This window comes from Eschrichtius robustus, chromosome 21 (genome assembly GCF_028021215.1).
Source record: "Eschrichtius robustus isolate mEscRob2 chromosome 21, mEscRob2.pri, whole genome shotgun sequence".
Classification (NCBI taxonomy): Eukaryota; Metazoa; Chordata; class Mammalia; order Artiodactyla; family Eschrichtiidae; genus Eschrichtius; species Eschrichtius robustus.
The window spans coordinates 32141448-32166934 of NC_090844.1; the positions used below are offsets into that span (position 1 = coordinate 32141448).

General features: G+C 45.3%; 1 protein-coding gene across 13 annotated transcripts in view; it reads right to left on the minus strand.

Annotated features, from left to right (window-relative positions):
* TACC1 (transforming acidic coiled-coil containing protein 1) overlaps nucleotides 1-25487 on the minus strand; it is a 114502-nt gene that overhangs the window by 19001 nt on the left and 70014 nt on the right. For 5 of the 13 annotated variants that reach the window (XM_068532046.1, XM_068532039.1, XM_068532041.1 and 2 more), the window contains 5 exons: nucleotides 9776-10868; nucleotides 7267-7302; nucleotides 5950-6010; nucleotides 3558-3765; nucleotides 825-877 (listed from right to left, as the gene is read on the minus strand). In XM_068532046.1, coding sequence (XP_068388147.1) covers nucleotides 825-877; nucleotides 3558-3765; nucleotides 5950-6010; nucleotides 7267-7302; nucleotides 9776-10557 — 1140 coding nt within the window. In that variant the 5' untranslated portion in view covers nucleotides 10558-10868. The remainder of the gene's footprint in view (nucleotides 1-824; nucleotides 878-3557; nucleotides 3766-5949; nucleotides 6011-7266; nucleotides 7303-9775; nucleotides 10869-25487) is intronic. The other 8 variants (XM_068532043.1, XM_068532040.1, XM_068532045.1 and 5 more) reach the window with 5 other exon arrangements.

Consider the following 25487-nt stretch of genomic DNA (forward strand, 5'->3'; position numbering starts at 1 on the left):
AAGGAGACTGAGAACACAGGCACTGAACGCCATAAGGGGTCCTGCCCTGGATCCTGTGCCAGAGAAAGGACACTAGTGGGGGTAGCTGGCAAGACCTGGATACAGTTTACAGACCAGACAATAATGCCGTACCAGCGTTTACTGATTCTGATTACAGAAGAGGTTAAAGTTTGAGGAGCATGGGTGCAAGAGTTATAGGAATTCTTTGTACTATTTTTGTAAGCCTAAAAGTTAAAAAGAAAACAAATGGTTTTTAATTAGCTCACAACATCCAGCCTTCCTGACACCTGATGCGCGGTGGGTCAGCCCTGGTGCCCTCGGTCCCGGGGACACATCCTGGTGTAACATTCACCACAGGGGAACCCTGGTTTCCATTTTGTAATCTACAACTGGGGCTGCTCAAAAGAAATACAACGTAAGCCATATGTAATTTAAATATTCTCAGTAGCCACATTTAAGGGGTAAAAAGAAACAGGTGAAATTAATTTTAATAATATAGCTTCATTAACCCAATAGATCCAAAACATCAGCATGATATCAGTGTAAAAAGTTAGAGACATTTTATTTTCCCTTCTTTTCTGCGCTAAGTCGTCAAACGCTGGTTGCACTTTATACTTGGAGGACATCTCAGGACGTCCAGCTACAGGTCCAAGTGCTAGTGGTCACCCTCCGAGACGCCTCAAGTGAAGCAGCTGTGCTTTATTTATATCTCATGCCCGTCACCAGACACAGACCAGAATTTAATTACTGAGTTAACATGGGCTTCAAAACAAACGCTGAACCCCCCGCGCTCACACCCCTCCCCCACGAGCCTGGGGACTCACGGGCACGGCGGGTCCATCCTTCTCCATCGGCTGGCACGTCTCCTTCTCAGTGCCTAAAACACAGAGAGTCATTTTTAGAGTCATCCCAAGAGGCTGTGCCTTTCCTTCCCACTGAGAGACTCTGGCAAACCCCAGGCAGGCCCGGAAGGACATCCATGGACCCCTGAACAGCATCTCAAGATCTCCGAAGACGCGCTACATTCTGCTGACCACTGCGCCGTCTGTGTTCAGGGTCCAAAACATCCAGAGGAACGAGGAGCTTAGGGTCGGTCAGCCTCAGACGGAAGCACGTCCTCAGGTGGAGAGAACGGCAAGGCTGCCCCCTTGTGTCCATGAAAAGTTTTGCAAGTGAGTTGGACTAACCACGGGGTCATTTCAGAAAGGGGAGAAACCGTTAATGCTGAAAGCTGTTTTATTACCAAGTTGGAGTGAATCTGAATTCCAGCCCTGAAGGGTACTTCAGTGGAATTAATGTAGCAGATAAAACAAAAACCTCTAAATTTCAATGCCTGAAAACTAAATTCATTATCCTCCCCACACCCTTCAAGCTGGTTTCCTCGGCTCCGCTCTACCACCAGAGTCAACGTTTACAAAAAACCAACACTATGCTCTTTCTGATTAAAGGAACATGCACTCGTTGAAGAAAATTTTTAAATACGTAAAAGCACATAAAATGCTAAAGCTCCACCTGCAATCCTCCACCTGCAATCACAAATTACTACTTTAGTGCACTGTCGAGAGTGAATTATTGAGAACACAAATGTGACCATCACTACTTCGCTTAAAAACCTTCAGTGGCTCCTCTATACTGATAAAGCCCCAATTCCTCAGGACGACCCCGGGTTCCCACTTGCCCTGTACTCACGGACAGCTACTGGGCACTTTACCTGTGTGGCAGGTTCCTTCCCATCCCTGTGAGAGACTCCTTGGGGTGCATCTTCGTATTCATCTATCAAGACCCAGGCTGAAGGTGATATCCCAGGACACAGTTCACCCATCCCACCTCCACACCCTCCCACCCCACACGACCAGGGCTCCTGCTCGCTCCCACGATGTGGCTCATCAGTTACGAACGGTGTTAACGGGAGCTGTTCTGTTGGCAGAGCCCCAGCTCATGAAGTTTCTGCCAAAGGAATTTCCTCCTAGTTAGGAAGGATATAATTCAACAAACATGGACCATGCACCTGCACTAGAGGAAAATCGAAGATGAATCACTCATAGTCCTTAACCTCAACAAGTTTATCAAAGATAACCTTCCATAAAAGATAACCTTCCATAACCAATACATGGAACGTACGAAGAAACGCAGTGGGAGCCAAGTGACCTTTCTGAGATAGACCAGCAAGGATGGGCAGAATCTCTACAGGACAATGGTGAAGAAAGGCATTTCATATACAAGAAATAAGTGTAGGTATGAGCGTCCTAAGGGTAAGCCTGTGTAATGGGTAAAGGGGCACAAAAGGAAATGGCAAACGGGGTCTTTGGAGAAAACATCAGAGCAGAAAAGAGGCCTGGGAGGAAATCTGCAACAGTGCCTGGAATGTTTATTTTACAGACGGGAAACAGACCTGGGTAGGTGGGGAGATAACTCTCACAATGTCCAGATTTCCACCTGCTTCTCTGGTTTGATGATAGATCATTATTTTTTAAATTCTAAGTATAAAAGCTCCACATTGAACTATGTTGCTAAAGACCTGAGCTTCCAATAATGTTTAATGAAGTCAGGAACACGGTGCCAAGTGCTTCACGATGAAGGTTAAGGCCACAGAGACAACCTGGGACCTGGAAAAGGGCCTCGGATTTAGAATGTTCTAAAGAGGAAAACAGCACTAAGCTTCAGCACAGGTTGGTCTCGGCCCTTATTAGAACATGAAGAAGCATCACTCATGTTCAATCCACCAAGTCTGCAGGCAGGAAAATTTACAATAGTTGAGGGTAACGAAAACCATCTCTTCACACGTTAGCCCTGTGGTTAAAAGACCGTGGAGCCAAGACTGCTGGGAACTCGGACCCTAGTCCACCACTTACTAGACAGGAGACCGTGGCCGAGATCCTTAACTTCTGTCTCACTTTCCCTCTCTGATGACGGGGAAAAGAATGCTGCCTAGTATAAAACAGATAAAAAAACAAGGGGCTACTGTATGGCACAGGGAGCTATATTCAGTATCTTGTAATAACCTATAATGGAAAAGAATCTGAAAAAATATATGTAACTGAATCAGTTTGCTGTACACCTGAAACTAAGACAACATTGTAAATCAACTGTACTTCAATTTAAAAAGAAACAAAATAAACAAAAAAAGAACGCTACCTAGTGAGGAGACATGAGTTACTACACGTAAAGCACTTAGAACAGTGCCCGCGTGTGGAAGCAACTATACCTGTTAGTCGTTATTATTTCTGTAAGGGAAACCAGGAGCCCAATAATCACAACATGGTTCCAGGTCACTACACGTGAAGATGTGGCCAGACTGAAATAATTATGAAAGAATTCAAGCAGTCTGATACATCAGCGTCTCCGTACATCCTGCCACTCGGATCCATATGTCCCTGGCGCTCCACTGACACCCTTTTGTGTCTCTTCTCCAGGCAGAGAAGCAAAGCACAGACCAGCAGCCTAAACCTATCCATCAAGGGACCCGTTCTCTAATCTCTTTAAAGTGTCTCCAGCCCTGGGCTTCCAGGCATTTCTATGCTTATGTACGTAAGAAAGATGAAGATTTGCTTCCATACCTGCTTCTGAGGATGAAAACGCATGATTTATGGCAGACACGGGAACATTGGAACATTCAAAGTACTCCAGGTCGTCCTCTGGCTCACCTTTCCCCTCGGCCCCAATGGGTTTCTGACCAGATGACGTGGACGCCAGCTTCTCCTCGTCGGTAGCATGGCCATCCCTGTTAGAAATGTCTGAAATCTGGGAGATCACTGCTCCTTCATCCTGGGAAAGGCAACAGATGAGATGCTACCATTTAGGAGGGCAAGCAGTGGGGAAAGCAATATCTCAGGAAGAGCAAAGCAGCCGCCATTCCATATGGATGTTCTCCACGAATCTGGGTACCAACCAAGGAAGAAGCTGCAGCCCCTCAACCATGGAAGGTTGTATTTTCTAGGGCCTACCTTCTGTAATTCACACCTGAGGTTTAAAAAATTAAGCTTTTCTAGCCTAAATTTATAAGCAAGAAGTTTAACTGGCTGAAGAAAATAGTTTTCATACATTTTGCTCATATAGATAGATCCTAGACTTTTCTGGAAAATTTATGCACCCCACTGTATTTTCAGGTGACATCTAAAAACCTTTCACTATGAGCTTAAGTAGTCACAAAGGCTATAATATCTGCTACATATTATTTATTTGTTTGCTTGTTTACTTCTCTCTCCTTCCAGTTTTATTGAGATATAACTGACATACAGCACTGTGTAACTTTAAGAGGTACAGCATAATGATATGACTTACATACATCATGAAATTATCACAGTAAGTTTGGAGAACATCCATCCTCTTACACAGATACAAAAGAAAAGAAAAAATTGTTATTGTATTTTAAATACTGACTTGGCTTATTAATTCAATTTAGTTACTCTAGTGATTTGATACTTTACCATCTGCTTAAAATCCAACATGAATAAGCCCTTTAATAGTCAGAAATTTACAACATTCCTTTTCCTCTCTGAATTTGTATTTCCTCGCTACTTCCATCAAGAAATTATCCCAAAGAAATGCATTTGCTTTCAAGTTTTTTAAAGTTCTCCTATTACATTTGTTTAAAAAAATTTTTAAAACCTTTTTTTACAACCATAAGTCTCTAAGTGTTAACATTTTTTTCTTCTGGGGAGTTATCACTACAATTACAAACGCACAATTTATTCTAAAAAGATTACAGTGTTTGGTAAGTACAATCAAACACAAAAGTAAAATGTTTAAGAAATGGAAATCGATTACAATATTTTGTTGCACCAATTTTAAAAAACTTTTACAACGTAATATGTGTTATTTTTCTGAAGCAAATCAAAGGTAAATTTTTCATGGTTCTTGCTGCCTGCTTTAGCAGCATTTGAAGGTAGATACTTCATATATTTGTAATAGATGAAGAATAAATCAAATTTTTTTAAAAAATCTTAAACCATTTACCAAGTTTTTGGTCCAAATTGCATAAGATAAGTTAAACTTAAAATACAATGACTGTATTTCTGTAATCAAGGTTACGCTGGAATAAAGTTTTAAAAAGGAAAAAAAAAAGGACTTCATTGCGATCAAATGGGTCCGGGTTTTCTTTTGTTTGCTTGTTTTTGTGTGTGTTTGTGTGTGTGTTTCCCAATTAATTATATAGTCATGGACAAATATTTATTGCTAGAATGAAACAAAGGTCAGCATCAATTTTATTCCTGTTTTCCATTTTTATAATTATAATCAAGAAGCCAGAAGCCTTACTAATACAAATAAATAGGTGAAACAGAAGGAAGTTTGTAATAGAAATGTCTCAGTTCTTTGAACTCCTTTCCAAATTATGTTCCAAAAAATTCTATCATCCATAATTATCTTTTTTTTTTTTCCTTTTGGGCCATGTCGTGCCGCATGGGGGATCTTAATTCCCCGACCGGGGATCGAGCCCGAGCCCCCTGCAGTGGAAGTGCAGAGTCCTAACCACTGGACCACCAGGAAAGTCCAAATAATTATCTTTTTAATTGAGATGTAACTGACACATATCACTGTGCCAAAAACGATTTTTAATAGTCTATCAGCTGACAATTCAGGCTCTCCTAACTTGTTAAAAGCAATGAACTGGAAAACCATCTGACTTTAAAAATATATTATCCAGTCACTGGAGTCAATCACCTTCTTGTAACTTACACCAGTACTTCAAATCCCCCCTTTGGTGCCCAGAGGTTTCACACCCAGTGGCGATGCACCCTAGTAAGACTGAGAATGGGCGAGAGGGAACTTTATCAAAAAAAAGTGGCAAAAGGGTAGCTGTGAAGGAACGGTTCCCTTATCTTCAGAGCCCTTTCTCAGACCAGCTTAGGAAGTCAAGGATTTGGGAATTGGTTTCCTTAAAGCTGAGTACTCAGATCCCCACTGGAAAATCTTCGTTAATCACCACCCTGACGGGGAACACAGACTTACCTGAGAACACCCATCCAAAGCCAGAGACTGGGCTTCGTATTTCTTCACCTTACAGCCACTCCTGGGAAAAAAACAAACAGAACACCGGGCCGGTTTGGAATCACACTGACAACCTCCAAGCTGTGAGATGGTGCAGACAGCGGTGGGTGCAGACACAAGCCAAAGCGCACAGCCCCACGCGAGTCACACCTGCACGCGTCAGCGACGGGAACAAACACCCTCCCGCCTCTGAATCCCCTCCCAAGAGGCAGGGCAAGCAAAGAACTGTAACTCCGTGACCTCCTCGCTTGCTTCTGCGGGAAGCTAAACACCAGCACTCTGGCCCCTACGGTTTGTAACTGCACGCCAGCAGCCATCAACAGCTTTGCCGAGAGCAGCCCCAGTACCTGGAGACGGTCGGGTCATCTGATCCGCGCTCACTTGGCTTTGATAGTCACCAGAAAAATTACCACGCCGGACCACATTCTTTAAAAGTTCTTTATTGCGCTAAAAGCCACAGAAGTCTGGGAAGACAGCTCCAGACCTGTGTGCTCACAGAGGAGGACTGTGGGCAACAGAAAGTATGAAAATAAAAATGTGTGAGCAAACTGTTACCGTTCCTCTTAAGTAGTAAGATGGAAAACGAACGTCACGGCCGGAACTGGGGAAGCTCAAACCGCCCGCTTTGTTTAAACTAGCACGCGATTTGTGATCTGAAGACTATCCAGATTCTGTTCTGTTGTAATGAACTTAAGAATTTCCAGCACCGCCGCTCTGACCACACCCCACCCCACCCCCAACCAAAACTGCAAGTTCTTCTCGTTTTGCGGGGCAAAAACAAAGACCAGCATGGCTACCAGAAGAGGGACCACCACCTCGGTAGTGTCTGCTTGTCTTCCCTAATGCCTGAGTGTCACCCCTGCCACCAAACTCAGGTTGAGCCGACTCGGTAAAATGTATCCCCTGCTCCGAGGCGGCAGCCTTCTCCTATCAAAAAAGTCAATTGTTCCTGACATGAAACAGCAGAGCAGTTCCTCAAGCCACTGCGGGGATGAGAGCAGGGCCAAGCCAGCACGCAGCATCACAGCGTCGCACGAGGCGTGTGTCAAGCCAGGGACGCAAGCTCTCGCACCTGAGGTGGGAGGGCCCATCTCCAAGCCTTTGGGTACAGATGGCAAGGCTAATAAGCTGGCTCAGGAAGTGGCAAATGAAATGCAAAAAATCATCAGAAGATCCAACTCAGAAAGGGAAGCCGACATGCTATGGAGAGATGGTCCGGGGAGGGTAGGGGAGGAACTGCCAAGGGCCCCAGGGAGAGCCAGAAACAGGAGTACTTACAACAGAAAACAGAGAAATTTCACTTGTTCAGTAGTCCTGATGCACCAACAAAATTAGAGACGGGAAAGAGACAGACAGATGGAGAAAAAAATCATGTAAAGCCTGGAATATTTATCTCTAGTCTGGCAGACATAAAGGCTGCAAAGTTCTTTCTATGAGGTGAGACACGAATTAAAAATGTCATACTCATGAATGTTCCCACTGGTGAGTGAATGATTCTCAGGAGTAAGAGAGTGGTAGAAACACTCGGAAATGTCACACAGTCAAATTTATGGATGAAAAGTAAACTTTCAAATATTTGTAAATGTAAGAAAACGGCATTACTGCCGAGTATGTTTACACTTAAATGTCTAGTCATCCAGATTAAAGGCAATCAATGCATGAATGAAAATATAATTGAAAATGTATCTGCTTATATCTCCGGTAGGTGTATATTACTGAGAAACTCCAAGTGATTTCACATAATTTATCTTATTTGACCCACAAAAATCCCAATCATAGGATGATGTCTCTATTTTACAGAAGAAGGATCTGAGACGCCAATTATGTCATCTTTTAAGAAGTCACACAAGTACCCTGTTATCAGAACTTCTAACTCTCTGCTAGATGCTACCTCCACCTGTATACTTCCAGCCTTTTCTACAATGAAGGGATTTTCTAAAAAAAAAGAAACCCAAAGTTACACAAGGGGTTAAGCATCCTTCTCCTGCGGAAAGAACAAGGAGACAAGAGTTTTGGTTGCATAAGAGTTTTAAAAAAATCTGTAAGGTATTTTAGACCAAGAAGTTCATTCATCAAAAACAGAACAGGAGGAAAATGCTAGCAGGCGAGGGTGGTAGGACTGGGAGAGGGTGCTTCTTGCTACTGAAAACAAGATGTAGGATAAACTTCCCTCCCTTTGGTTCCACTTTAGTCTCATGTAACATGAATGCACTGGCTACACACCCTCAACAAGCAACTGAAAGGGAGGCTCCCAATGACCCCTTGTCACCCCTGATAGGCAGGGCTGCCCATATTTAGGGGACCCCAGGTTAGGAAGAACCCAGGCAAAGACCTGGCCATCGTGTCCCCTGGGCATTGTCTAGACACAGGTAACTAACCTGAACCACAGAAGAGCACCTTGAGGTCACCTGATTAATAATATTTTTCAGCAACCATTTAACTGTGTGTCTATAATCAAAGGACAGATCAAGAACTATTAATGACATTTTATTCCCTTTAGACGTCCTGGGGAATATTCTGGCGCTGCTGAAGAATCCGTTCCTGCATTGCTCAGGCTTCTTGGTCCTGACTGATACTTTCTGCTCTTTAACCCTTTTTCTCTGGTGTCAATCACCACACCATCTAGTGTTTTTCTTTAAGTCACATTTATGCTGAAAAGCATTTCGCCAATACAACTGTGGTGACAACGAGAAACACATGGTACCTCTCACCCTCCCTTTTCATATTTCATCCACCATGTCACTGGCCCTTTTTTTTTTTTTTTTTTAAATACTCTATTTACTTAACTTGGCCACACCACACATCTTGTGGGATCTTAGTTCCCTGACCAGGGATCGAACCTGGGCCACAGCAGTGAAAGCGCCAAGTCCTAACCACTGGACCGCCAGGGAATTCCCCATTGGCCCTTCTTTATATCTAATTCTTAGTAAAATGTCACAGGGTCATAAAGATACCAGTAGATTGTCATCGACTCAAGTTTCGTGATAAGGTCACCCCGTAACAAGTTTAAACTGCAGTGTGACGTGGAATTATGGCCTGGGGGTGGCCACTCCAAGGGATCTCCGAGGACCTTGCAAAAGTGGCTCCAGATGTCCCGGGAGAAGGGGGTCTGGTGGGGAGAGGGATCTCACACAACGAAGACTAACAGCCTAATTTAGTCAGATTTAGGCAATTGTTTAAAATAGTCTTGATTCTTTTTGGAAACTCACCTCCTTTCTGAAAGAGCCAGAAGCTTTACCAGGAGACCTAAGAATTCTCACTAACTTCTAGTGGTAGGTTTGCTTCCAACAAAAATCACAGCTTTCTGTTCAAGTGAAAAGACTTCTGTAAGACCCTTTCCCACGTGTTACTGACACTACACAGGTAACCTGCAGCCCTGGGATTCTTGTTTCATCCACAGAGAAGCTGAAAAAGATGGCTAGCACTGACACCTGAATTCTGTATATAAAACGATTCCCGACAGCTCAGATAGGATTTCTGAAAACCGTCAAATCTCTACCTGCCTAGCCCGTGACATTCTTTTTTTTTAATAGGAAAAAAGTACCCAAGGTGGGGGGAAAAAGAACTCAGCTGAATAAACTGAGGATTCAGAAGCAAGGCAGACGTCTATAAAGGAAACCTCAGGTACCTCTGATTCCACACCAGAGTTAGGCAAAACAGTGAAGACTGCAGTCCGAGGTTACAAGCTTTGCGTCTGCCCCAGGGCACCTTCACCCAAACCAAAAGCAGTGGCCGCCGCACTCACAGAGAGGACACAGAACACAAGGCCCACGCCCGTCTCACTCACGTGATCAAACGCGACTTTGCCTTCTTGGGTGATTCTAAGATTTCACTAATATGACTACCGGCGGGAGAACCAAAGTCACTGCTCGTTAAAGTCAGAGCGGGTTTAAAGGGATCCATGGCTTCGTCAAAGTGATCTGGGTCAAAGCGGTAGGAGCCCTGAGCTGAGAGCAGGGGCGAGCGCTGCAGCGGGGAGTGGCCTCCAAAGGGCCCGAAGTCGGGGCTCTCCCCGGGACACGGGCGGGGACCCGGCTCTGAGGACGCCCCTGCCCCCGGGGCGCCTGCTGGCTCCCCGGCGCCGTCTTTCTGAACCTTGGGCGTCACCCTGCTGCCCGGTTTCCGGCCGGGTTTCCTCGGGAGGCCTTTCCTGGACTCCACAGTCTCCACGTCTTCCGTGAAGTCAAACTCCAGTTTCAGAGGGGAGCTCCTCACCGCCTCCAGCAGCTCAGCCCCTGCGTCGCGGGTGTCACCGCCGGGGGCACACGGTGTCTCCCTCACCTCGGGGGGACACTTCTGGCTCCTGTCACCTCCTAGCAGGGCAGGGGTGGCGGTGTTCCCAGCCGCTCCGTCGGGACTGGACTGGCGGTCCGCCCGGGGAAGACGCGCGCCCTCCAGGTCGGGGTGGGCTTCGGAGACCCCGCCGCCTGCCGCCTTCTTCCTCGGGGGGACGGGCCTGGGCTTCCGCAGCCTGCTTCTGCTGGCCCCGGGCTCCGGACACGGGCTCCCCGCCTCCGGGTCACCTTCCGCCGAGGCCTCCAGCGTGGCCCCCATGGCGCCCTCGGTCATTGCCTGGTCCTGGGCGGCGCCCGGCGCGCGGGGGCAGAGCCCGGCCTGGCCTAGGACCGCGGCCGCGCAGCCATGAGCCGCTGCTGGGCCAGGCGGCCCCTGGGGCGCCGTGGAATTCTTGGTTTCTACGGAAAACGGCCTCACGACAGAGATTTTGCTCACATCGTGTTCAGGTTCTTCTCTGAAACCCTTGACTGAGTAAGACTCAGTAGCGTGCTGAGCTGCCTTGTTTTCTGAGGGTCTAGAACCAGCCTCAGATGACCATTTTTCAACCACTTCTGCTACCAGCTGTTCGTCCACTTCTTGTGAGTCTAAAACAAAACACAAAAGCCGTCTGTTAACAAATCACCTTTTCAGCATTGGTGAATATTCTCCACTAGCTGAAGCCACACAAACGGCAAGCTCTGCCCTCTTTGCTTTTACGAAGCATCCCTAAGGTTCTGCAACGATGGCGGTGTGGCCTGAAGGCGGATGGCTGGTACTACACTCTAAAGCGAAATCTTCCCAGCCCAAACGGTGTGTGTGTACTATCCAAGTCATACAAATAATAATTATACCAAACAGAGCTATTTAGGAAAAGGCTAAATAGATCATGGGCCCTCTGCAAAGCATACTAATATGATGTTAAAATTCCTCAGGTTAAAACAACTGGTCTGGAAGAAACTTTGGATGCTGACAGCTCAGGTACAGGGATCTCACCTGGCACGGACACGGTTCCCAGGCACTGCCTGAGAGTTTCAGGGTCTGGATTTTATGCAGTAAGCGGGTTTTAATCTCTGGATGTTAAGTATTCCCTCTTCCCCAGAAGAGAGTTTAAATAACTGGACTGTTTTAATATTAAATCAAAAAGTCATCATGGCCTGCTCAGAATAACTTCTCTGTACACTTAAAAACGGAAAGAGCCAAATAAAAAAACTAATTAGAAAAAGCAGAGATAGCAAAGTGGCTTTATGAACAAACAACCCTTATTTTACTAAAACACAAATCATAAAACAATAAAGTTACTTCTTCTTTAGAAGCTTCATCTCTAAGCTGGCCAGGAATCTTCTCAAATCATTTGTGCAAATGAAAGATCCTTTTTAATTGGGGTTTTATAAGGAGAAACACTGCAATCAGGAAGGTGTAAATGAAGGTATTTCTTTAAAGCACAAACTAAGATAGTGCTTTCCTGACTTAGGTATCTGAAATGATAAGAGAGTAGCAGCAAAAACTGAGTAAACTGGTAATTATCATAGTATCTCATGATTTAAGGGAAGCTCAGAGATGACCATCTAATCCTACTTCCTGACGGTAATCCTAATCCTAATCCAGGATCAAAGAACTGAGCATCACGGGGAGAGTTTTTTTAAAGCACTCACACATCTTTTTTACACGATTCCTTTATGGCTGGAATTGGGCAGTGGTTTACAAACTATTCTGCACAGATGCTTCAGATATTCTAACCAATGTCCAATATGTCTTGTTCTTAAAGATATATTTAACTATTATTAATACTGTAATTTTTAAAAAAGCTCTCAATGCATGATACCTGGGATTTAACTAACATACTTCAAAAGGATACTTTTTAAAAAGAGAAAGCAAATGTGGCAAAATCTTGATAACTGTTGAATCCAAGGATGGGTATATAGGAGTTTTCATTGTACTATTTTCTCTATCGTATACTCTTGAACCCTTTCAAAATAAAAAAATTTAAAACGGCATTTCACACAGAATTTTAATGAGAACGTTTTAAAGTGTACTGACAACTTCACTTGTGTGTGTACAGACTCTCTGTTCTCTCTCCATATATTTGAGCTGTGATGCAGGTATTATTGACTGTTTCTCTGTGCTGATGGCGGGTGGGAGGGTAGACAAGCAACAGTGAAAGCACAGCATCAGAACCCCAGGGCTGCTGAAATCTACATGCAACAGGCTCCGTTAGAAGCCAGGCTGGGTCTGGGCACACCTGCGCACACCCTAGCATCAGTCGGTTAAATAAAATCCAATCTTGATTATACCAAAGTACAGACAGTTACCGCTTATTTTACGTGAGCCACAGAGAGCGCTGAAGCAGGGGTGGGTCGAAATTAGATTTACGTTCTCAACAGCTCTCTCCAGTTGAAATGTGGAAGGAGGTCAAAATGGAACAAACAGAACCGCTAGCATGTTATTCTGGGGCTTCGACCAGGGCGGTGCTAATGGACAGGAAGAGACATGCACAGTAACTGAGAAAATGAGGTGACACGTGATAAGGCTTCGTGACAGGCTGGATGTAGGACTGAAGGAGGAGGAGGCATCAAAGATGACTCGTACGTTTTCAGCTCGTGGAATGAGAGGATGGTATTACTGTTCAACGAGATTCAGGGGTACCAGCCGAAGAGCTTGGGGCTGTCGGGCTGGGGCGGGGAGGTTGGCCCTGGACACCGAGAGCTGTCTGGGACCCTGAAGCAGAGATGCTGAGTAGGAAGTGAGTGGCGCAGACAGATCTGGGCTGCAACTAGTACTTGACCTAACTGAAGCCACGATGTACATGTGACTGGCTACCTTCGAAGTCACACTGGATACTACTTAACTGTAAGGTATCTATCTCCCTCCTACATTGCATCTTTGAGCCTTAGCATATCTTATTCTAAAATTTTAAATAGAGGTTGATTATCTTTTTTTCTAAAAAGAAGTTATCTAAAAAGGATTAACTTAAAATGAAAGTTGAAGTTTAACCATCTTTGTAAATTAAAAGAGTATTATTAATCACAACATCATAGTTATATAGGAAAGCGCCCAAACATTTTAGAGATGCATACTGAAATATTTGTGACATGATACCTGGAACTTGTTTTAAAAATACTAAAGCAGCAAAACAAAAGAAAAAGAAGGTCATGGTGGGGACAAACCTGGGCAAATGGGGACAATGATTTAACCTGGGCAGTGGGCACACACAGGTTCTACTGCAGGACGTTGGAAGCTGATGATAATCAAAGAAAAACTGTCTTTTGTTACATATTTGCTCTCCCAACCTCTCCTTGCCATTGACCTCTAAACATTTACTGCCAGTCTCCCGCGTGGGAGCCCTGGGCACTGATACCCGGGTCCTCTGTGTTCTTCCCCCAGAGTCTTGAGATAAGTTAAGGGGAAAGGGTGAGGCGAGGACAGTGTGTCCAGCCCAGCAGCCCTTTCTCTCTTGGGACTTTTGTCTCCGTTTCCTGATTCCTTCACCAACAATCCCACACCTCCCAGAGACCGAGGGGAGACCTATGGAGTCGCCCTTCACTTAACTCTCTCCTAGCTTTCAATTTCTGCCCTCATCGCCTCCATTAGAAAAGGGCAGGGCCTTCCCACCTTCCTCCACCTCCACCCATTCCTCTAGACCCTCGCCCTTCCGCATCTCCACCGGCTGCAGAGGAGCGAGGGATGGAAAAGGAGCCCACCCGGCAACCTGGGGACACCTGCAGCTCTGCTGTACCCTAAAGAGTGCCACCCAGCAAGTGGGGGGGGGGGGAAGGAAAACAAGCACCCTCCACCTGAATTCGGCCCCCCAGCCTGAGCAGAAGACCCCTGCCCAGGCATTTCTTGGCCAGCTCTGGCCAGGTACCCAGTCAGTAAACCTGCCCACTCCTACGCCCACTCCCTGCAGGCCTTACCCTGGTCTAGCATCTTCAGTCACCAGGAGAAAGTACTGACAGGCAGGAGCAGGGGGAGGGCTTCTCATCGACTTAAACCAGTTTGGGGGAATTCCCTGGCGGTCCAGTGGTTAGGACTTGGCGCTTTCACTGCTGTGGCCTGGGTTCGATCCCTGGTCAGGGAACTAAGATCCCGCAAGCCGCGTGGCGTGGCCAAAAAAAAAAAACAAAATAAAAATAAACCAGTCTGGGGAGTTTGTGAAAAGGTAAAACAAGGAAAAAACCAAACTCCTCACCTAACTGGAAAAGGTACCTCTGAGTAAGATTTTATTTGCATTTACACTCTCCATCAGCAAGTGTGCCAATACCAGGCGACCCCACATACCCAGGGCTGCCCTACAACAGAAACTAAAGGTAAGCATGGCACCACAGGTAACTTTCAGTAAGAAGTAAAATACCCGAAATGTCCGCAAGCTCTGGTTAAGAGTTCTAACCTCGGGTCTTCGTCTGAGAGGACTGTTATGTAACTAACCTCCCTCTAGTTATCCTTCCACTTTCACACAAATCCTGCATTCCATCAAAACCTTCCTCCAGGGCGCTGAAAAGCTCTCTCCCTGGATGGAGTCTACTGAGTTTGGATGATCCTGACAAGCACAGCACTGCCTGGCGGCTTGGTGAACGCAGACAGAGAGGTGATCAGTAGATGAATTCAAAGCAAACACAGAGGAAATCCAAAAATAGACCAACATTTCCACTTCTGCCATGTCTGCTGCTGTTAATGAAACTCTGCCTTTCAACAAGCAGCCTCTGCTAGATCTAAAACGTTGTGTGACGCACCCATGGGTGCTCTTAACACAGATACCTTATATGCTTATTTTACAGGACGTAGACTATTCTCCTGTAAAAAGAGATTTTTCCCTCCTTCTTCATAATATTTGTAAAAGAAAAGGCACAGAACGCCAAAATTCTAAAGACTGAGGTAACAGCTTGGCCTTCTGCTTTGTACTCTGGTATGCTGAAAATATACTGGGTTAAAATACAAGTGTATGAAAAACCTTGAAAACCTTAGCAGAAGAGAAATGCCATGAACACAAAATATTTCTGAAACTCAGAAATGTATCCAGCTCACATGTACTGAGAACCTGCTCAGCTGGCTGTTTCCACATGGATAACCTCATCTGAGAGGAGATAAAACAGCAACCACTTGGAAAACATTGTATATTAACACTGCAGATTTGGCATTTTTCTCAAATATGCTTGACATTTCCCCCCCTCAGATTTTAACTTTTTGGCGAAACGTTGTCTGCAAGCTCGTTTTAGATCTGCCCATCACTTCCTCTCCTTCAGCTACAAGAGGCCTCTTTTATGGGTTGTAAAACACTGGACATGTGGGACTTCCCTGGTGGTCCAGAGGTCAAGACTCTGGGTTTCCACTGCAGGGGGTGCGGGTTCGATCCCTGGTCAGGGAACTAAGATCCTGCATGCCTTGCGGCGCAGCCAAACAACAAAAAAAAACCCAAAATAACAAAAAACAAAAAAACCACACAAATAAACACTGGACATGTAAAGTGACAAAGCTGCCAAAATTTGAACAGGCCTCCTGTATCTCTCTCTCACACACACACACCCCGGCCTCCTTCTAACCTCAAAATCTGAACAGTATCTCACATCCAAGTCTAAGATGCAAGGCCTGACTCTGAGGCTAAAACAAAAATCTCTGAACCAATACATGAAAATGAATTGTCTTTGCAATAATTCAGGAAGAAGGGTTCTGAGGTAAAATTTCAGAGGGTCCATGAAGCCCCAGAAATGCAATGAAAAATATTAGAGCCTTCTCCAGGGGAGAAAATCCATGGCCTTCTCCAAAGCCTGGCCTTAGAAACCACCAGGCAGGGACTTCCCTGGTGGCTCAGTGGTTGAGAGTCTGCCTGCCAATGCAGAAGACATGGGTTCGAGCCCTGGTCCGGGAGGATCCCGCGTGCCACAGAGCAACGGGGCCCACGTGCCACAACTACTGAGCCCGCACTCAAGAGCCTATGTGCCACAACTACTGAGCCCGCACTCAAGAGCCTGCGTGCCACGACTACTGAGCCCGCACTCAAGAGCCTGCGTGTCACAGCTACTGAAGCCCGCACGCCTGGAGCCCGTGCTCCACAAGAAGAGAAGCCACCGCAATGAAGAAAGGAAAGAAAGAAAGAAAAGAAGGAAGGAAAGAAAGAGAGAAAGAGAAAGAAAGAAAGAAAGAAATTTTAAAAATAAATTTAAAAAAAAATAACTATTTAACAAAAAAAAGAAAGGAAAAGAAACCACCGGGCGGAAGACTGTATTTTGGGACGTTTAGGGTCCTCAAAGGGCTCCTCTCATTACTTGATAGTTACAACTTCAATCCCCCCTCAATCACCATACCAGGGTTTAAAAACTCTTACGCTACTGGGGGAAAAAATCCTAACATCAAAAAACAAAGCTCGCCACCTCCGAGAACATTCCAAGGGAATGCTGCAAGTGCTGTTTTAAGCAATTTTAAGTGTGGACTAAACGTCTGAGAGGGAACACGCACCAAAACACAAATTTAAATCGTCTGTTTAAACAGGATTTAGTCACGGGCTCTGTACCCGTTGACACTGAGATGGGACTGAAGGGTGGTGGATGGCCGGGCCCTAAGGGGCACCAAAAGTCCAGTGAAAGCTGGTGGGGTGGTCCCGGTGGGGCACTGGTGTGGAAGGGAGGGACGCTTGGATAGACCACCCCGTGGGAAATCAGACCTGGGGGGATGATTTCCTTCTCTGGAGGGTGGCTTGGGCTTTGCTGGGCAGAGGGCAGCGTAAGGTGAAGAGGCAGCCAACACCTGGCCTGAGCCCGCAGCCCCTTCTCCACGCTCCGCTCCACGTGGAGCTCTGCTTAAAGGGGCCCCTGGCCTCTGGTAACAGCCAGATGCTGGAACGACCTTCCCTCGGAGGGAGCGCCACGCTGCCAGCCCGCAGAGGCCCAGCAGCTGAGGCCCAGGGAGACAGGCTCGCACGGCAGACGAGCAGGGCACACCAGGGTCGTGGCTGGACATCAGGGGTTGCCTCCTGCACGCCTGGTACAGGGCAAGGCCACAAGGTGGGGAGGAAAAGGAGGAGGAGAAGCACGGACTAGTGGGTGTGCTCGGTGACAGGGCATTTTACAAACAAAACCCATGTAATCAAAGGAGAATTAAGGAAAACGCTCACAGAGAACCTCACGTCTCAGGGGCTTCATGAATCAGAGGTGGTGGGGCCTCCACCGGACCGTGAGCCTCCTCCCCGTTTCCCACTTAAAACGACACTGTCCCTGGTGCCTGCCACTGAACAACTGAAGTCAGGAATGCATTCTACAGTTCATTCATAGAAAGCAAGCAATTTTAAAAAATGGCCAAGGGGCTTCCCTGGTGGCGCAGTGGTTAAGAATCCACCTGCCAACGCAGAGGACACGGGTTCGAGCCCTGGTCCGGGAAGATCCCACATGCCGCGGAGCAACTAAGCCCGTGCGCCACAACTACTGAGCCTGCGCGTCTGGAGCCCGTGTGCCACAACTACTGAAGCCTAGAGCCTGTGCTCCGCAACAAGAGAAGCCACCGCAATGAATAGCCCCCGCTCACCGCAACTAGAGAAAGCCCGCGCACAGCAACAAACACCCAATGCAGCCAAAAATAAATTAATTAATTAAAAAAAGAAAATGGCCCAAACACATTTGAAACATAGACTCGCTTTCACACAATTAATAAACCAGATACCGTTTTTAACCCATCAGGTTTGTAAAAATTAAAATACTGATGACGCTCAGTTAACAGCGGCCAGGCGAGGGGGCCAGTCGGCCCTCGCACACACGTGTGGGACAGCGTACGGGGGATCCTTCAGCAAGTGCTTATCTCATGAGCTCCTCGGCCAGGAGTTCATTTTAATTATGCTCACAAAGAGGGCCAAGCGCACATATGTACAAGGGGGAGGACGTTCCCACACACTTTGGGGGCTATTCCGAGCACCACAGGGGACTGACAGCTCATTTAATGTGCAACATTGGCACGGGAATACTATTGATACCTGGGTGTCAAACAACACGCAGACTTGTATGCGCTGAAACGGGAGGGTTTCCAAGACACGTCAGGTGGAAAGAGCAAGGGGAAGAAGGGTGCACAAGGCATGAGACCTTCTTCAGTTTAGGCATATAAAGACACAAGCCTTACAGATGGAAGGGGAAATTACCGACTCTGCCTTGGGGGAAAGTGGAAAGAAGCTTTCTGTACCGTTAGAATTTTCTAACAAAGAAAAGGGGAAAGGAGGGTGGTGGGCACACATACAATGGAAGGATGGGCCCTCTTCATTCTCTTTACACTTTTTTTAAAAAAGAATAAATACATAACCTGAATCAGGTTTTTAGACCTAATGTCCGGTTTGCAGGAAATGAGGGAATAGATAAATCCAAAAGATGGGACAAGCATACAGACAATGGCCCTCTTGTCAAACAAAATGTGGTAGGAAAAAGAAAATGGTGTGGGAATGGAGGGAATCGATTAATACATTAAAACAGACCAAAAAGACATAATTCTACCAAATGCAATATGTGATTTTGCTTGGATCCAACGTTAAAGACATTCTGAGGAGAACTGGGGAAGCCTGATTAAACATGGCTTGGGTTAGATAACATTAATTAGGTTAACTTTATTAGTTATGATTATGATCTTATGGTTAATAGGAAAAATGTCCTATGTTTTAGAGATGCACACTTAAATATTTAGGGAACACGTCTCATAAATACTTCAAAAAAAGAAGCAAACATGCCAAAATGTTGATTGCTGTAACTGGGTGATATACATATGGAGATTCATTGTACTCTTCTATTATTGTATGCCTAGATTTTTCATAAGAATTAAAAAAACAGTATCCAGAAAAAACTCTGGAACGATGTACATGAATTTTTTTAACACCTCGTTCCTTGAATTGGGACTATGTTTGTTTTCTTTTTCTTTTTCTCTTATTTGCTTATCTAGATGTTCTACTTTGTGTCTACAATGAATATTATTTTGATGATTTTCCAAAGCTATGTACAATGATACCTATTTCTAGAGAGTTCAAGACAAGTTCCCTTTCTTCCCAGGCACCCTTCGCCTCCCGCCCCCAAGCACAACGCAGAGGAACAGAAGCCCCGATCCCCTTTGATCCCACCCAAGCCAGTACCTTGATGCACTTGACCGCTTTCCAAACTTGGTTTCAGAAAATGACCTACAGACATAGCCTGTCACAGAAGGGTAAGAGGTAACTTAACACAATGCTGGTGCACGACGCAACCAGACAAAACATTTCTCCAAGAAGCGAAGCAGAAAGCGTAATCAAAGCCTGGCTGCATCAGCAAGTGTAAAACTGGCGAGCAAACGGCAGACGGTGTAAGACAGAAATGGAACAACACAGGCTGTAGGAAAAGAGCATGAAGTAAGCTGGCTGTGCAGTGGTGGAGGATGCAGGAGTGCCTGACAGAAAGATGGAAGGACAGATATTCCTGTGGTGGAAACGGATGAATCTAGTGCAATGATTTGAAAATGCCCCTGAATCAAATCACTTGGGGAGCTCTGAAACAAACAGATCCTTGGGTGTTAGCCCAGAGCCCCTCATGTAGTTGGTCCGGTGAGGGGCCCAGGCACTTTTAAGAAGATGATTCTAACATGCAGAGTGGGACTGAGGGCTGTGCTGTCCGATGGAACTTTCTATCAGGATAAGAACGTCCTATCATCTGAGCTGTGTGATAAGACAGCCACCGGTTCTTTGTGGCTACTGAGAACTTGCAATGTGACAGTGTGAGGGAGGAACTGAACGTTCAATTTCATTCGATTTTGGTTAAACAGGCACGGGTGGCGACAGGTTACCTTACTGGACAAAGCAGGTTTCTAGGGGATGCCATGAAACACCTGCATCACACAACTCCACGGCCGTATGTACTTAACCGTTTCCCCCTGGAGAGAAGTCTCAGTGTTGTTAAGCCTTCTGGTGTCCTGAGAACAGCAACTCCAAAAATGAAGCGAATGCAAACAGCAAACCTGGGAGAGCTCGGAGCAGGCGCGTGGGCACCTGCACTCACCTCTCCTGCTTCGTGTTTCTCCTTCACACTTAGCAGCACCCCTCCCCCACCTTCCAGTCTAAAAGGTACATTCACTGGTTAAACTAATGACAGAAGCACTGAAGCCACGCTACATGTCACGTAATTTTTGAGGGTTTTCAAATTTCTTTGTCATTATAATTATTGCTGGGTGAAGATTTTCATGTACGTATCTTCATACTAGAAGACGTGAGACAATAAAAATGGCCTTTGTCCAAGGTTCCTGGCATAGAGCTCCTAAAACCCCCAGAATTTTCCCGGGTGACACGAGTGTCTTGTTATTGACAACAAGCCCCTTTTGATCACACCTGCGTTTAATGAGGTGTCTCAGGGTGCGGGTCCCAGATAGCGTCCAGATGGGGCTGGTCACCAGAAAGACCCAACTCGTGGTTAGAGGGTGGGAACGTTCAGGGGCTGGAGATCAGTCGGGCTATAAAAAGTCTTGAACAGTGAGATTCACGGGGCTCCCAGGTTGGTGAACCCACAGAGGTGCTGGAGGGGTGACAGGCCTGGAGAGGACGTACCCGGCCCCCTGCATCTCTTCCATTCGGCTGTTCCTGAGTTGCATCCTTTACCAGAAAGCAGTAAACGTATTTTCCTGAGCTCTGTGAGTCACTGCAGTAGAGAAGCTGAGAGGGGTTGTAGGATCCCCCAAATCTGTAGCCAAGTTGGACAGAAGTGTGGGACCTGGGATGCACCTGGCGCCTCAGGTGAGGGCAGCCTTGAGCGACTGAGCCCTTAAATCTCTGGAGTCTGACGCTAACTCTGGGTAGTTACTGTCAGACTAGGATTGAACTGTAGGACACCCAGCTGTTGTATCAACCACACAGAGAACTGGTATTTGAAAAGACACCACGTATTTGGTGTCAAAAAAACCCCAAAACCCTCGCAACTACAAGTGCTATTTACATTTAGTCACATTTTCACGTATCCTAATAAGCTACAGGTTGACCACGGACAGTAGATAAATACAGTCTTATCTAGTAGCAAGATAAAGGTTCTGCCTCCGTGTGATGGAGAAAGCAGCTTGATTCACAATTACCCAAGGCTGACGATCTTCACAAGGGAAACGAGGCAAATTCGCACAAAACCAGATGCTGCAAGGTGTCCAGCAGGGGTACCCATCCCTGCATCCTCCAGAAAAAAAACAGAGAAAAAGTTTCCCCACAGTACTGTTTAACTTCCTGGTGACTAGCTGTCTGACTCCAGTTCAATGATTAAAATAAAAACCACATATTGTGGTACCATGTTAAAAACTGTGTTTGAAGTAGTTACTGACATAGAAAGATGCTGGCTATATATTATTAGAGAAACCAATTTTTAGAAAACACTGGGACCCAGAGCCTTGACCTCACTTCCAGAATAACTTACCCAGAGACTGTTTATTGTGCAATGATTTTCATGCAATAAGCCTTAGACAAGCATTACATTATCCCCCAGTGTTACAGATGTATAAACAAATGACTAATATTAAGCCAATTCTCCCATCCCGAGGCCCAGAATCCTTCTTATTAAGCACAAAAATCTCTTCTTACCCAAACCTAATCCCCTCTTACCCATTTCTCCTTTGTCTCCATTTAAACACAGGACTCCTGCCCCAAGCCCACCCAGCCCCACCTCTCCTTCTCTTCCCAAGATGCAAGGGTGGAATTTATTTTTTGTTAAGGGCTGTTTTTGAAGGGCCTTCCTCCTGAAAAATTCTTTGTAATTACACTACTACTGTAACTGTGCTTGGTGCTCCAGATATATTACTTTAAGGTGCTCCTTAAGCCGATGTTACAGATGAAGAAACCATGGCCCAGAGAGGTTAGAAGAGAGGGAGCAAGGAAGCAGGAGGGAGGAGGGGGCGTGGAGCCTGGTCTGGGGCACAGGAAGGTCATGGCTCAACCATGCTACACAGCCCCCCAGTTAATTCTAGAGCCGCCTGCATTCACCTCATTTCTCTTCGCTCCTGGGATGACCCTGAGAAAACCCAAATGGGGTCACAAGCCCAGGAAGAAGGGTTCTGGGGTGGAGGTTCAATGCTATGGTAGGACACAATCAAGTATATCGCTCTACATTGCTACATCCATGGAGGGGTGGGCATCTGGGTCAGGACGGAAGCAGGGGGCAGTCCGTGTCTAGGAACAAACCACCCGTGCCATGCTTCTGAGAGCTCACAAGTGAGGTACAGAACCCACGTGACCAAGCTGGGCTAGACATCCAAACAGGTGGGACTAGGGAGTTCCCTGGCGGTCCAGTGGTTAGGACTCTGGTGCTCTCACTGCCGAGGGCCCGGGTTCGATCCCTGGCTGGGGAACTAAGCCACGTGGCGCAGCCGAAACACAAAACAAACAGATGGGACTGTTCCTCCCTCACTGCTCCATTCTGTCCTCATGGTGGGGGGGCGCCTGATCCCACAGTGATCCACACACGTGGAGGGTCCAGCGATGACAAAAGTTTTACAAATGCACTGCTGTGAGCCAAGCTGTCAGCCACAGAACTAAGAAATCCTACATGCAGACCCAAACCAGATGCTCCACGTCCGCACTCCCTAATCAGTTTAAACCCTCAGCTTCATCGGGACTTGAAGCCCTAAAGCCAAATCATAAAATTATGTCTAAGATAATCATCTAACCAACCAACCACAGGCCCTATGACCTGCAGCATACGCTGCGCTGGGCATGAAGGGGCCACAAAATCAGCACGTGGAGCTTATAATCCAATGAAGGAGAGGAAAGCCACATTCCAAGACCCTTCAGAGACACTCAAGGGTTGAATCGTGAGGAAGTTACTACCACCTTCTCACGTGACAGCCACCTCACGTGTTCTTACAGAGAAAACCACCACCGCTTGACCTCTGGTCTTCCTGCATCACCGACTTCTCTTCCCTTTCTAAATGGGTTACTTCCTCTTTAAATGTGCCTCCATATTTAGCAAGAGAACTTTCTAGAAGCACTAAAGTAATTCTTTATTTTTGAAAGCCAGGTAGGTTGTATTTTTTAAAAAATATTTATTTATTTATTTGGCTGCACCGGGTCTTAGTTGCAGCATGCGGGATCTCAGTCGGGGCATGCAGGATCTAGTTCTCTGACCAGGGATCGAACCCAGGCCCCCTGCATTGGGAGTGCGGAGTCTTAACCACTGCACCACCAGGGAAGTCCCAGTTGTATTTTAAAAGGACCTTTATTGTTGACTTAGAAGCAAGCTGGGCAGCGACAAGGATGGACCTATAGATTGTCATACTGAGTGAAGCCAGTCAGACAGAGAAAGACAAATATCATATGATATCACTTATACGCAGAATCTAAAAAAAAAAATGGCACAAATGAACCTATTTACAAAACAGAAATAGAGTCACAGATGTAGAAAACAAACTTATGCTTACCAGGGGGGTCGGAGGGGTGATAAATTGGGAGACTGGGATCGACATATATACGTTACTATGTATAAAATAGATAACTAATAAGGACCTGCTGTATAGCACAGGGAAATCTACTCAATACTCTGTAATGACCTATATGGGAAAAGAATCTAAAAAAGAATGGATATATGTATATGTATAACTGATTCACTTTGCTGTACAGCAGAAACTAACAACACTGTAAATCAACTATACTCCAATAAAAGTTAATTAAAAAAATAAATTAATTTAAAAAAAAAGCAAGTTGGGAAGAAGTAAGAAGAATGAATGTAGTGCATCTAAGGTATGGGCTATGGGAGAGGTGAAGACATCAGTGACTAGACCAGACTCAGCATTCTTCCTCAGAGAGGAAAGGAAACAACTGCTCTCGGGTCTAGGCAGGAGCTGGATGGGTCAGAGCCTGACGCTGATGTCCTAATGGGGCACTGATGCCCTCTGACTCTGAAAGCGTACGACCTATCTTCTGCTACCCCTCAAGAAACAGGTAGACAAGCCCCCAAACCACTTCAATTCCCCCTCCAACCCAATCTTAGTTCATATTCCTTTGGTAACAAGGGAGACAATCTCTCCCTTGAAATGCAACTCACAAAGGGGAAACATAGTACAAATGTTAAACTGCAGACAGTGGTACCCTGGGTATGTTTTCCTAGAACTAAGAATTTAGAACAAATAAAATACTTCGCAGTCATATGATCTTCAAAGCACTTCCATACATATTACCTAACTTGATCCTCAAATCAACCCTGTGAAAAAGGCATAGCAGGGCTTATTAATTCCATTTAAAATCAAGAAAATGACACTATGAATAACTGTATGTTAACAAATTTGATAGCTTAGATTAAATAGACAAATTCCTAAAAAGACACAAGCAACTGAAACTGACTCAAGAGGAAATAGAAAATCTGAATAGATCTAGGACAAGTAAAGAGATTGAACTGGTAAATTAAAAACTCCCCCTGCCCACACACACACAAAAAGACCTGGACCAGACTGGTGAATTCCACCAAGTATTTAAAGAAGAATTAACATCAATTGTTCCCAAACTTCAAAAAGCTATAGGAGGAGGAAACATTTCCCAATTCATTCTGTAAGGTCAATATTACCCTGATGCCAAAACCAAACAAAGATATTACCAAAAATACAAAACCGAAAAACTACAGACCAATATTTCTTATTGAAAATCAATGTGAAAATCCTCAAAATACTAGCAAACCAAGTCCACCAACATATAAAAAGGTGTGATTTACCCCAGAAATGCAAGGTTGGTTGAACATCTGAAAATCATTTAGTGTAATATACCGTAGCAATAGAATGGAAGACAAAACCCACATGATCATCTCAATATACACAGAAAAAAAACTGACAAAATCCAACATCCTTTCATGATTAAAAAAAAAAAAAACAACTCAACAAACTGGGAATAAAAAGGAACTTCCTCAACTTGATAAAATACATCTCTGAAAAATCCACGGGTAATGTCATATTTAATGGTAAAAGACTGAATGTTTTTACCCTAAGATCAAGAAAAAGACGGGAATGTCAGCTCTCACCACTTCTATTCAAAATTGTACTAGAAATTCTAGCCAGGTCAATTAGGCAAGAGAAAGAACAAAAATGTATCCAGATTGAAAAGGAAAAGTAAAACTATCTGTATTTGCAGATGACCCAATTTTTTGTACAGAAAGTTCTGAGGAATCCACCAAAAATTATTATAACTAATAAGTGAATTCAGCAAGGTTGCAGGATACAAGATCAATATGCAAATATCAACTGTATTTCTATACGTATACTTGCAATGAAAAGTCCAAAAACAAAATTATGAG